This window comes from Emydura macquarii, unplaced genomic scaffold, assembly GCF_026122565.2.
Source record: "Emydura macquarii macquarii isolate MOO-44397 ecotype Brisbane River unplaced genomic scaffold, CSIRO-AGI_Emac_v2 contig_431, whole genome shotgun sequence".
In the NCBI taxonomy this organism is placed as follows: Eukaryota; Metazoa; Chordata; order Testudines; family Chelidae; genus Emydura; species Emydura macquarii.
In genome coordinates this window covers 16,026,325-16,039,076 of record NW_027130568.1, presented here as the reverse complement: position 1 = coordinate 16,039,076, position 12,752 = coordinate 16,026,325, and the positions used below count along the sequence as shown (strand labels likewise).

The 12,752-nt window shown below is 38.3% G+C and overlaps 1 protein-coding gene across 2 annotated transcripts in view; it reads left to right on the top strand.

Moving 5' to 3' along the window:
* Window positions 1-12,752, top strand: part of KDM1B (lysine demethylase 1B) — a 33,434-nt gene that overhangs the window by 9,539 nt on the left and 11,143 nt on the right. For both annotated transcript variants that reach the window (XM_067537601.1, XM_067537600.1), the window contains 9 exons: window positions 323-361; window positions 1,503-1,707; window positions 2,800-2,978; window positions 4,171-4,347; window positions 5,285-5,359; window positions 6,647-6,784; window positions 9,207-9,378; window positions 10,726-10,853; window positions 12,315-12,446. In XM_067537601.1, the coding sequence (XP_067393702.1) occupies window positions 323-361; window positions 1,503-1,707; window positions 2,800-2,978; window positions 4,171-4,347; window positions 5,285-5,359; window positions 6,647-6,784; window positions 9,207-9,378; window positions 10,726-10,853; window positions 12,315-12,446 (1,245 nt within the window). The remainder of the gene's footprint in view (window positions 1-322; window positions 362-1,502; window positions 1,708-2,799; window positions 2,979-4,170; window positions 4,348-5,284; window positions 5,360-6,646; window positions 6,785-9,206; window positions 9,379-10,725; window positions 10,854-12,314; window positions 12,447-12,752) is intronic.

Below are 12,752 nucleotides of genomic sequence, written 5' to 3'. Positions count from 1 at the left end.
CCTCTCTGTTTCTACTCAGCCCCCCTGCTATGTATATTTTAATGTGGGGCCATTAGATTGCAAAGTCCATTCAGTTCAATCATCCAGGAACTTTATCTGTGGTGTTTGGCTTTTTAGTATTTTTTAATATCATGTATTGTCAAAAAAATAACTAAAATACTACCATATGGTAATTATCTGTGCTATGAAATATTAAAACAGAGCACTCTTTTTTTAAATACATTTTTAAGTCAAAAGTTGTATCATAGTCTCGTTGCTTCTTTTACTTAATACTCTTGTGTGGCTTTAGGCAGGTTCTGATGTAATTAAACTTCTCTTTCAGACTGAGGGCTCGGACCCGTGTTCCATGCCTGAGGATCTGGTGAGTTGCCTGTCCATGACTGTGCATTTGCTCCACAGTGTAAAAGTGGGGTTCAAACATGCGAATGGGGTAGGTGGGTTTTTCCCCCCTTTTTTGGCCAGAGGTTGCAATGACAGCAGCATCTTTCTGTGCTAGCGTGTGTGTGTGTTTCAGCCTCGGGAATTGAGATTGCCTGTGCCTCATCTGGAGGAGGATCCGTTTTAATAACGGGGAAGGCTGTGACCCGTCAACCTTCTAATCTTTCTTCCCCCTTAGTATAAATGTTCATGTGGTTCTCATAGGGCCCTGAGACAGAGACTAATTCTAGGCCTACTCCTGATTTTGGGTTCTGATCCACTAACCGTCCAGATTTGGACATGAAATTCCCTGTGTTTTTGAGGATCTTAATTTTCATGCGGGCTGGTTCTGTAAACTGTCTTCAGGAGCATGTGAAAAACTGAACTGTAATGTTTCACAATAATTACAAAGGTTTGACTGTTTTGAAGTGTGGCATTATATTTTGGTACTGGGATGCCATCACGAATGGCATGATTCTGCATTGCAGTTTCTCTTCACAAGCTCATGTGCGATAAGCCAAAGTTGGCAAGTGTACGAAAAGTTCCCTTATGCCACACAATTTGTTCAGGTGAATTCCTGTTAACACTTGTGTAAGATTGCCTATATATTTAAGCTTTTGGTATATATTTGTTTGATTTGCATTGTAACTATAGATCTGCAAGTCAAGGTTCATTGTCACAGGGAGGGAAGAATGTAAATGAAACTGATCAGTTACGTGTTGCCATAAGCCTTTTAACTTTCCTAAATCCAGCTGTCTTGAACCAGAAACAATTAAAAATGCCTAGTCTGGATGAGGTAAAGAAGTATGTTTAATTTTTTTTTTTTACCTTGCAAAATGGATGCTCAGTTTGTGGCTCTTGCCAACTTCATTTCTGCTGAACATGGCAACAGTACAAGGTTTCCAAGTCAGGTACAGGACGGGGAGAAAAGGAGGGGAAATATCTGTGTTTGAAACTGTCTTGTCTCTGAGGTTGGTGCTTTATTGCTCTCGGATTTGAGTTTTGAGGGTTATGGAAAAATCAAATGAAATGTGTTTAGAGTTCTGATGCTTGTTCTCTTCTTTTTTTTTTTCTCCTTCACCCAGAGAGTTGCTGAAGTTTCAGACCATTGGTGGTACTCCATGCTCATCCTCCCTCCTTTGCTGAAAGACAGTGTGGCAGCTCCCTTGCTCTGTGCGTACTATCCAGACTGCGTAGGCATGAGTCCCTCTTGTACCAGCACTAACCGATTACTTGGCGAATCCAATGCTGTGAAGTTAGAGCACTTAAAGATTGCACCTAATGTGCCTGGTAAGGATTGTTTGCTTCTATTTACATGACACAGCGCTGGAAAGATTTTTGTCCTTTTCTTGAATGTTGTATGTTCAGTTACTTGAACTGAATCATATTGCATGCTAGTGAGGTTGCAGGATAGTCTTGAGGTTAATGCTGAGACAGGAAATCTGAATTCATTTCCCAGCTGTGATACAGATTTTCTGTGTGACCTTTGGCAAATCACTTCCTCTCTGTGTTTCAGTTTGCACATCTATAAAATTAGAGTCAGTACTGCTTCACTACTTCACAGCACTTCTCTGATGCTTAAATCATTAATGTTTATAAAAAACTTTGAGATTCTTGGATAAGATAGTGCTTTAGAAATGCAAAGGATCATTATTATTTGTTAACAATTCAGAAAACATAAGGGTTTCAATAATTTATGAATAAAGAGTTAATTTTCACGTTAGCTGTCTGTGGTAGTTCTAAGCTTCGTGCAATCAACATTGCTGATGTCAGAGACTGTATAGCAACTTACTCTTCTTCAGTGTAATCTGCATTTCAAAGTGATGTTTTGTTTCAGAGAGAAGAAAGAATTATATTAATGTCAGACTAGAACATCTATTGTTATTATTGTCACAAGCACTGTTGATATTTTACAAGCGTCACGCTCAGCAATGCCAGTAGTAGCTGAAAACATCACCAAAATATATATACCTGGCAAAAGTTGCAGCTCACCCTCAGAACTTCCACTGAGCTGAGCAAACAGAGCAGTTTTCCTGTAACAAAGTGCTTTTTAAAAAGGCTTGGTTTCCTTCAACTGCATCTATTTGTCCCCCTAGGGTGCATTATCCCAGAGAGCCAAAAAAGACCTCTAACCTGGATAGGTCCAGATCTCTTCAGCTGGAAGGATGATGTTTGCATTGCAGGACTTGGAGGGTGGAGGAGGGAATAAAGCAGTGAAAACTTAGGACAATCCTGAGGGTTGTCAGAGGTTTGAGGACTTCCTCAGTACCACCCTGAGGATGGTCATCTGAGCACGCTCAGTGTATAATAGAGTGACCAGGACAGGTCCAGTCAATACAGCAGAGTATGACTAATTCACGGCCAGTCTTTATTCCATTTCAGGGATGAACAGATACTTCCAGCCCTTCTACCAGCCCAATGAATGCGGAAAAGCCCTTTGTGTGAGACCAGATGTTATGGAATTAGATGAGCTCTATGAGTTCCCAGAATATTCACGAGATCCGACCATGTACCTAGCTTTGAGAAACCTCATCCTGTCTTTGTGGTACACAAATTGCAAAGTAAGCAAGGCTGACAGTTAATGGTATAATTTTATATTTCCAAATAATGTGCTCTGAGGTACTGCCTCCAAGAAGTTTGGGCAGAAGAGCCCTCCTGCTAGAGGATGCAAATGGAATGGAGTCTGTGTTCTATGAAGAATCTTCATTAGACACAGTAATTGCACCTTAAAAATTGTACAAAAAACAGCATCAAATAAAAAAATTGCTTGTATTTCATAATGCCAAGAAACTTCCTTTAAAATGATCTGCAAATGGTTTTGAAACGTTCCAACTTTAAGATGAAAGCCCTATACAATCTTGGTAATGGGACACTTCAGAATATTTCTAAATGGCTTTTTAGGGCACTTCAGTGCTTTTTGTTTATGTGAATATTAGGTAAGTACTGACACTTGGGTAAGCGTGAGAAGAGGCTTATGGCAAAACTGTAACTGAGTATGACTGAGGAGGAAAAAGTAGAGTATTAAAGCTTCTAGCAGTATAGAAACTCCGTGCAGCTAGTGTTGCAAAAAGCATGCTCTACAGGCAAACACCATGTAATGAACAGGAGCATCCCAGCCATCTTCTGGTATATCTGCAGGGGCACAGGTGACCCTAGACATGGTTGTGGGTTTGATTTTCTTTTTGCTTACACAGATTTAATTCCATTGACTTCATTGGAATTACTCCTGATTTACACCAGTATAAATGAGATCAGAAACCCTGTTGGTTTTCTCAAAACTAAGACTTCTGGACTTGGGTGGCCCACTGCAATATTGTCTCTTAATACAAGATTTTTTAATATGATCCTGTTTTTACTTTGGCTGGAGTAGCATACAACTTGCACGCACCTCTACTGGGTGGATTCATAGGGCATTCAGAGGAAAAGCTTGAATACCTAGCATTGCTGCAATATCTAAATTTGGCATGGGTGTAGCTAAGATCTATGTACTTTTATCTCATTTGTTTTGTTTTAATTCACTCTGTTTGGTTATGGGAGAATTGGAAGAATCAAGTGGTCTATTGATTCTCTCCCTGCAGTTGGCTGGCACACAAAATTGACCTTTACTCTTTGTTAATCTCTTTCAGAAACCTTTTTGATTAAAGGTTAGATTTTAGTATCTGAATTACAGTTGAAATATGTTTTAAGCATGGGAAAGCATGGAGCATTTTGTATTAACATGTCTTTATTTTGTTTTTGTTTCTCAATATGCAGGAAGCTCTCACCCCTCACAAATGTACTCATCGCATCATTGTGCGGGGGCTTGTGCGTATTCGCTGTGTGCAAGAGATGGAAAGGATACTTTATTTTATGGCAAGAAAAGGTTTGATTAATACAGGGATTTTGTCAGTCAGTCCTGACCAGCCTCTTCTTCCCAAAGAATACCACAATGTAAGTAGCCATAATATTCTCTATATAATTAGTAGATAGAATATGATGCTGCTTAATTTCTGTTTTCAGTGGGCTCTTGTTTCAATCCGTAATTCCAGTCATGTTAGCCAGAATCATGTTTAAATTTAGCTCTTGCTAGCAAAATGTAAACTCCCTTTGACTTCAGTGGGAACATCAGACCTATGGTTTCCATGGCCACTGTAAACAGGGATGAACTGTTATAACCTGTTTTATAAAACCGTGATATACATTCTGCTTTCCTCCCACATCCTAGCATAGTAATTCACCCCTGTCTACCGAGCTAGAAAACATGGCTTTCAAGAACTGTGATCAAAGAGTACTTGTGTATGACTAGCAATTTGTGTGACACGACACTGCAACTTATATCCGAAATGAATATATGCTATAATGTAATATCTCCTAAAAATAGTGACAAATACAATTTTATGCTACATATAAATGAAAGTATGGATGTATATTTTAAACTAGTTTTCATTATTTAACGCCTTTTGTGATCAAAGATTCTTATATGATGGTTTTGATCTAAAAGTCACTTCACTTGCTTGATTTTTTTTTTTATCAGCTCTGTTTTAGTAAAAGTATATTGACATCTTATTTTAAAGGCCTCAAATAAACCAGTTAGTATCCCCAAAGCAGTAACTGGCTTCTTTGTACCTTATATGAACCCTAACAAATCATCCCTTTCAAAGTTGTCATTGATTACTTTAGAGGACACAGGCCTGTTCCCACACCACTGAAGTCAGTGGGAGCACAGATGTCACTGGGAGTGCAATGTTTGGTTTTTGTTTTTGCATCAACTGTTTTCTTCTAGAAGAACATATGCTACTTTCCTTCTCATGTTCTCTCTCTCTCCCTCTCTCCCCCCACCTTTTAAAAAAAAAAAAAAAAAAAAAAACCAACCAACCAAACAAAAAAGAAATCTGTCGTTGTTGTTGGGGCTGGTCCAGCAGGATTAGCAGCTGCAAGACAACTGCACAACTTTGGAATTAAGGTAAAAAAAAGCAATAGGATAAATAAATGTATTCAACATTCACAAACCACAGATCTCCTACTACATAGGATTTAGAAACCTGTCCTTCAGAAGTGGAAAAATTACATTCCTAATACAGCTGCATCTCTAGAAGAGCCCAATAAATGTGCAAAATCTAGGGTTTAGTTAGGTTAGGTAATATTTATTGTTTATTTTAGTTAAGGTTAAACAAATAAAGCAGAACAGTGGTATGTTTAGTACATATTTTACATACTTTTTAAAAAAATGACTTATGAGAACAGTGTCCAGAACAGAGGGAACCTGATTCTTGACTGCGGTGTTTAGGGGCTATCATAATGTAAATAATAAGGAAAAAATGTTATCATTCTTGCTTATTAAATTAACTTTACCAGAATTAAAAATAGTTGATGTGATCTATTTATAATAAACAAGTTTACATAAATTGCATATATTTGATTGTATCCCTCTTCCCTCTCTCTTTTTGATGACTGTAGTCATCTTGATCCTGCAATAATTTACACTGAAATAACTTTGCACATGTGAATAGTCCCATTAAAATACATGGAACTACTCCCATGTGTAAATGTTTGCAGAACTGGAAATTCAGTGGGAGCTGAGCACCTTAACTCCTTGATTTCTTTTGAAAATCCTGTCTTTAATTTTTAATATTTTTAAGCGAAGGCTAAAATTCTGCTGACCCATTTTCAGCCCATTTAATGACTGCTGAATCACAAAATCACATTGTCCTCCATATGTATAGTGTCTGTTATGCAGAAATGTATCTTGCAATGAATTATTTAATTAGCAAACAGCAAAAACAATTTCAATTGAAAATATTGCTTATCCGTTTAGAAAATGTTTATCTTCAGCATATGAAATGTACATTAAATGCATTTTAAAAGAATCAGCAAATGGCAACACATACTGGGTAAATGACACACCTTTCTCTAAACCTGAAAAATTGGAAGTGTTTTTTACCTTGTTGATGTTAAAAAAGGAAATGATGGTATACTCAAGCTTAGTTTTATTAAGGTATTAATTATGGCTAAAGTTAAAATGAGCCTTTGTTTTATAATTGTGTGTATGTATCCCTTTAAGGTAACCGTTAAATCAATTTGAGAAACATGAATGGAAGATCTGCTCTATTAGTGTCCATTTATCAACAAAGTAAAATATTGAGCTCAATAACATAACTAAGCAGCTTCACTTTGTCTTTACCCTGGAGCCTAAATAAGTATTTTTAAAACAACTTCTCTGACAACTTCCTAAGCTATGTTTGTGTTACAGGTCATTGTGCTGGAAGCGAAAGACAGAATTGGTGGACGAGTGTGGGATGATAAGACTTTCAAAGGAGTCACTGTAGGAAAAGGAGCACAGATTGTCAATGGCTGCGTCAACAACCCCATAGCACTAATGTGTGAGCAAGTGGGTTCCCTGTAATGGTTACGCGTTATAATCAATGAAAGTGGTTTTGTTACAAAGGCATGTATATATGCGTGAGTGCCATTGTTTTGCTCCACATGAGTTAATATTTCTGAATATAAAAGTTTCCTTCCAGGAATTATGTGGGTCAGCAGGCCCTCTCCTCTTATAATGAGAGGAATGATTGTTTTAAGGTTAGCACAATCTGTGTCTTTAAAATATCTCAGTTTTAATTTTTTTTTTTTTAACTAATCAAACCAAATGCTCCTTCACAATAGAATTTCTTCTTGTAAGGCTGTTTTTATTTAACATTGTAATCTTTTCCTTAGTACATTTAAGTCCTTTGTGAATTCTGAAGAATAGAAAAAATACTTGGTTTCAAAACTACCTTTCAGACAGAGTACTATATATGTATTTATTGTCTTGAATGGGTCTTTAAGTACAGTTAAGTTTGGGCCATGCTACCGTTTAACTATAAATGAAACAAAAGGCAAAGTGTTTTCAGAGTGCAAATTTTTAATTAGAGATCTTGCAGCATGCAATTCAAATGAATTATTGTCCACTTCAGGAAAGGAGGTGCAGAAATAACTAGCTCAGAGATATTCTGCTCAAAGTATCTTTAGTGCACCTCTTAGGTGAACCACGTTAATAAAGTTCATGACTTAATGAGTGAAAACAGAGATTCTGATTAAATGCTATTCTAACTCATATCAACCAAATTGACCTCCATAGAAAAATACCACTCTCATGACCATCCATAGAAGTACTAATTTGTATATGGAGAAATGGTCAATATGTAAAGCATAAGAATTTATCAAGTTGGAGAACTTTAGGGTCCATCTGTATTACAATAACAGTCACCTTTGTGGGACCTAATTTATGACATGATTGATCTGATTAAGGCGCATTTCTGTCTTGTAAGTGATATCTCATGTGGTAATCGTGTCTTTGATTTGCGCTACAGCCTTGGACAGAGCAGGACTTTAGCACAGTGTCAGGGACATTGCTAAAATAAAAATGGCTAGGCACCGGCTGCAAGAAAGAGCCATGCTTTTACCTGCAACTGCGGAAAATGTAACTGGTCCCCAACAGGTTGGTGCTGTGGTATAGGCAAGCCCTTAAACTGGAGTGGGGGCTTATAGTTAGAAACTATTGCTAAGTGACTTTAATGTGTGGCTTTATGGCATTGTAGGGATTCATGTATATTGTCTCTTAGTGACTTCCAAATGAAATCCACAAAGGTTATCAGTAAGAAGGTGTTTTCTAACTGTCAGCATTGCATGCTCCACAGCAGCTTCATATTCAGATCCCAGGCTGTTTTTTTGCAAGTGGAACTTAGCTAACAAGTCTTCTGGAGACCCAGAGAAAATCCAGCTCATTTTCCTTTAACTGTCCAGTGCTCTATGGCAGTAGGAGGAGTAAATGAAAAAATAGCAAAACCATATTTTAATCAGAAAAGTGAGAAGCTATGGCTTCTGAATACCCACAGGGAGCTGATTTCTTGAGTAATAATGTGAGGTCCTTTATTTAGTGTTTTTGTTTTCCCCCAAAATAGAACTGTATTTTGAAAAGAGACCAGCAGTTGGAAGTAGCCCAGTCTCACAGGATAAGTGGGTAGAATGGGGAAATCTTAGGCTATATCTCTGACTAGGTAAAAGTGCATTGAAAAGGAATTGTGCTTCATTTCCAAGTAACTGGACTCTGTGGAACATGTCAAGTCTTTACTGTGACTTTAAAAAAAAAAAAAATTATAATAGTTGGCCAAGCAAATCAATGTTTAACACTCAACGCAATGGCATATCTCTGTCTGTCTTACTGTCTGTAATGCAGTAATTTTTGAATGCCACATCTGATCAAATGCAAAACATTCGACGGATATCCCAGACATATATGGGCAGAACCATATTGATTTTGGTGAAAACTGGAAGGGGCAAATGGAGGACACTCAGAGCCCTTGGCATGAGGGAAAGAGTCAGGGGGTTGCAGGGAGTCTCTGAAATAGAGTGGGATGGGAGAACACAGAGAATTTGTGGGGTGTGTGTGCGTGTAGGAACAGAAGGAATCCCTGCTGTATGCAATGCACTCTGCCTACAGAAGCAACAAGTGTGTGATTTTTCTAGTTTTACCATTTCCTAATGCTTGGATTTTTGTACTGCCTTTGATATATTGTTGCTTAAAAGTCATAGGCTTGATTGAACTACTGAGTTTCAATTTCCATTCAGAACTAAATTTTTGTATCATTTTAAGAGGATGAGATGCATGTGTAACCTGATCAGTTGTTTAAGGTGCGCAAAAACTCCATATTAGCAATAGTGTCTTATTCCTAAGGATTTACCCTTCTTTTTTTAAACGTACTTAAGCAGCTTAGAAAGTGAAGTTTTCCCCATAGAAATTTTACTCTTACTCATTTTAACTTTCTTTGAAGCTTGGCATTAAAATGCACAAACTAGGGGAGAGATGTGATTTGATCCAAGAAGGTGGAAGGATAACTGACCCCACTATAGATAAGCGCATGGACTTTCATTTCAATGCCATCCTGGATGTTGTCTCGGAGTGGAGAAAGGATAAGACCCAACATCAAGATGTCCCTCTTGGAGGTAAGAAGGGAGCTGACCTGGATGCCAGAGATGATAAAGTTTGTAACCATTAGAATAAGGGGGCTTTTATGGCAACTTGCCTTTCATTTCATACATGATTCTCAATGTTTGTATGTAAGGTTGGCTTTAAACTTCTAGGCTCCATTGAAGTCAATGGGAGCTTTATCTCTGAATTCAATGGGGCCAGGATTTCACCCCTCGATTTTTAGGCTGTACCGTATATTATTTGAAGGGTAACTTTTCCTAAATTGATGGTAGCATAACAGATTGGATCACTTGTTTTCATAGTTTGGCCATTTTTAATATACCTGTCCTTTGCTTTGGTACTACCATTAGTTTGTCTCTAAGAGTATGTCTACATTGCAATTAGAAACGTGTGGGTGTCCGGTGCAGCTGACTTGGGCTTGTGGGGCTCCAGCTAAGGGGCTTTTTGATTGTGGTGTAGACATTCAGCCAAGCTCTGAGACCCTCCTACGCCAGGGGGTCCTAGAGTCCGGGCTCCAGCATCTACACCACAATTAAACATCTACACCACAACATCTACACCGCAATTAAACAGGCCCTTAGCTCAAGCCCTGCGAGCCCAAGTCAGAGCACAGGCCAGCCACAAGTATCTAATTGCAATGTAGACATACCCCAAGTAGCTGAAGCAGTTTTGGTTAAATAGAGAAGGTCAGGGCAGCTGTGATTTTTATTTTTTTAATGACATTTTCAGAATATAGTTCTTCTCTTTTCTTTTCTAGGATGCATAGACCCAGAGCAAAGGCCTGATCCAAGGCCCACTGGAAAACAATGAAGAGAATCTCATTGGCTTCAGTGAGCTTTGAATCGGGCCCCAACTTTTTCAAATCTTTTGCTTTTGTAGCAATTACACGGGATTCTATAAAAGGTGGCATTCAGAATAGTATTCATGAGTTATTTTTTGATGAATTAGCCTTAGGGAATGAGTGTCACTTAAACTGAAGCACTGCCTACTTATGCTAGCTGAACAATGAATTTCTCTGCTGTCTATGTTGGTTATCTGATATGGCTCCTTTTTTAACCAGAATTTTTCCTGAGGTTGACAGTAATATCTACTCTCTTTTTGAGGACAGTACTTTCTTGGGAAACATACAGTGCCTTATCTGTATCTGAAATCAAATTATTTTAATCCTAAATCAAATTAGGGTTTCATCTGATCACATGTGAAAGATCTTACTTGCACATATTCTGTAGCATCTTTTTCCCTACATAAGAAATAAATTAGGATAAGTATTAATAGTTAACTTGCAAACTTGTCAGATTCAGAGAACAATGAACTATGAGCACCTATTTCTACATTTATGTTTTAAATCCGTTTCTGTACAGAGAAGATACAGGAGATCTATAAAGCTTTTATTCAGGAATCAGGTATCCAGTTCAGTGATCTGGAGGAAAAGGTACTACAGTTCCATCTCAGTAACTTGGAATATGCCTGTGGCAGTAACCTCCATCAGGTGAGTGGCATGGTTCATGACATACATTGTGTAATTTAGAAATTGAGAGAGAGGGGAAGGATAATCCAATGTCTAGGGCCTTGATTTTAGGGAACAGGTTCAGTTCCCTGCTGTGTCTCAGACCTCCTGTGTGACTTCTCTGTGCCTCAGTTCTTATCACTAAAACAGAGATAATAGCACTTCCCTATCAAAAAAATTCACCTCCAGTTTGAACCTGAGACCCAAGTGCTCATTGCAAAATGTGAGGTAAATTCGTCTGCTGTAGTGAAAACTGAGTTTTGAAGAGTAGCTTTTGATCCACGTACCCAAATGATTACTGCAAGTAGTAATCATTAAATGCAAATTTCACTGTGTTGTACTGGTAATATAGTGTATGAGAGTGCATGTATATATTTACATGTACCATTTTACCTGCAATACTCAGTTTTCTAGTGCTGTTTTTGTTTCTGTAAAATAGTATTGGAGAAATTAGCTGTAGCACTTGAGAATATTGTGGTAGTAAATCTGATAATCGTTAACATAGCTGCTGCATTATATTTTTACTATTTTAGTAGTAGAATACTTTCATTTTCAACAGAAATCCTATGGGAGGTTTATCTTTACCCTTACTTCCTGCCCGGTTTGCTGGAAACCATTCCATACCAGCCCCTTCCCCATGATATTTGTCAGCCATGTGTTTTTGGAGTTTTGCTGTTGACTTCAGAGGAGTCAGGATTTTACCCTGTTTTTTTAAACCTCATGTAATCATGCTTTTTAACTTTGTAGTGGCACCAACCCACTGGCCTTAGAAACAGCCCCTTGAGAGTTATTCATTACCTTTCTTTGAACAAAGTTTGCCATTTCAAGCATCTTTCATATTTTATATAAGTGGTTGTTAGAATCGCACATACAAATTCTGTTTAGGTTTTCACTCTGGAGGCAGGCCAACTGATTGATGAAAAGCCAGAACTGTAGCAAAATGTTGAACACTCTTAGCCTTTTTAAAGAAAACTAAAACATTCCCCAGTAGATGGGGGGATCTGATGTGACACTTCATACTCTGAGTGCTAATGCTAATGCTTAAAAATCTTTACTGGCATAGTAACACTGCAGCATCTAATTTCTTTGGTAGATTAGTTAGGTGTATTCCCTTGTTTCAGTCAGAAAACACCTTTTACTGGTCTCTAAAATGTTTTATGTCTGTACACCAATCTTTTTTAACAGTGCTCTTCTGGCACTGTGCCACATAATACTCTCAATAGGGTATCGCCTAATAACCTGTCCAGAGATTGTGCCATTTTGCTTATTTAGACAATTCGCATAACGTAACCTCCTTTAGATAAAGGATTTGCCTGTCTTTGTTGGCATCTTATCCTCTGGTTTGGAAGGAACTAGTTTGGCTTCCTCTACACGTATGGCTTTTATAAAGCTCACACCTTGTCTCCCAACTGGTAGAGACAACTTGTTATGTTCTATTCACAGGTATCTGCACGTTCATGGGACCACAATGAATTTTTTGCCCAGTTTGCTGGTGATCACACTCTTTTAACACCAGGCTACTCTACCATAATAGATAAACTGGCTGAAGGAGTTGACATTCGGCTTAAGTTTCCGGTGAGTTGTAAAATGGTGGTATCAGAGGATCGGTCAGACTCACAGTATCATAAGAGGCACAGCTCCTAAGTTACAACCAAGGAGAGGGAGGGAGGAACAGGCAGCTAACTGGAGAGAAATGCCTGGGCTAGCTTAAATGGGGGAAAGCGGGGCTCCAGGCAACCAATCAGCTGGCCCCATTTCCTCTTGCACAGCCAGTGGCTAAGCAGAGTACCAAAAGAGGGTATGAGAGGGAGGCACCTCCCATCCTGCTATACATATGCTCTGAGTTTCTCTCAATCCCTGCTGTCCCATCTAGGTTATCCC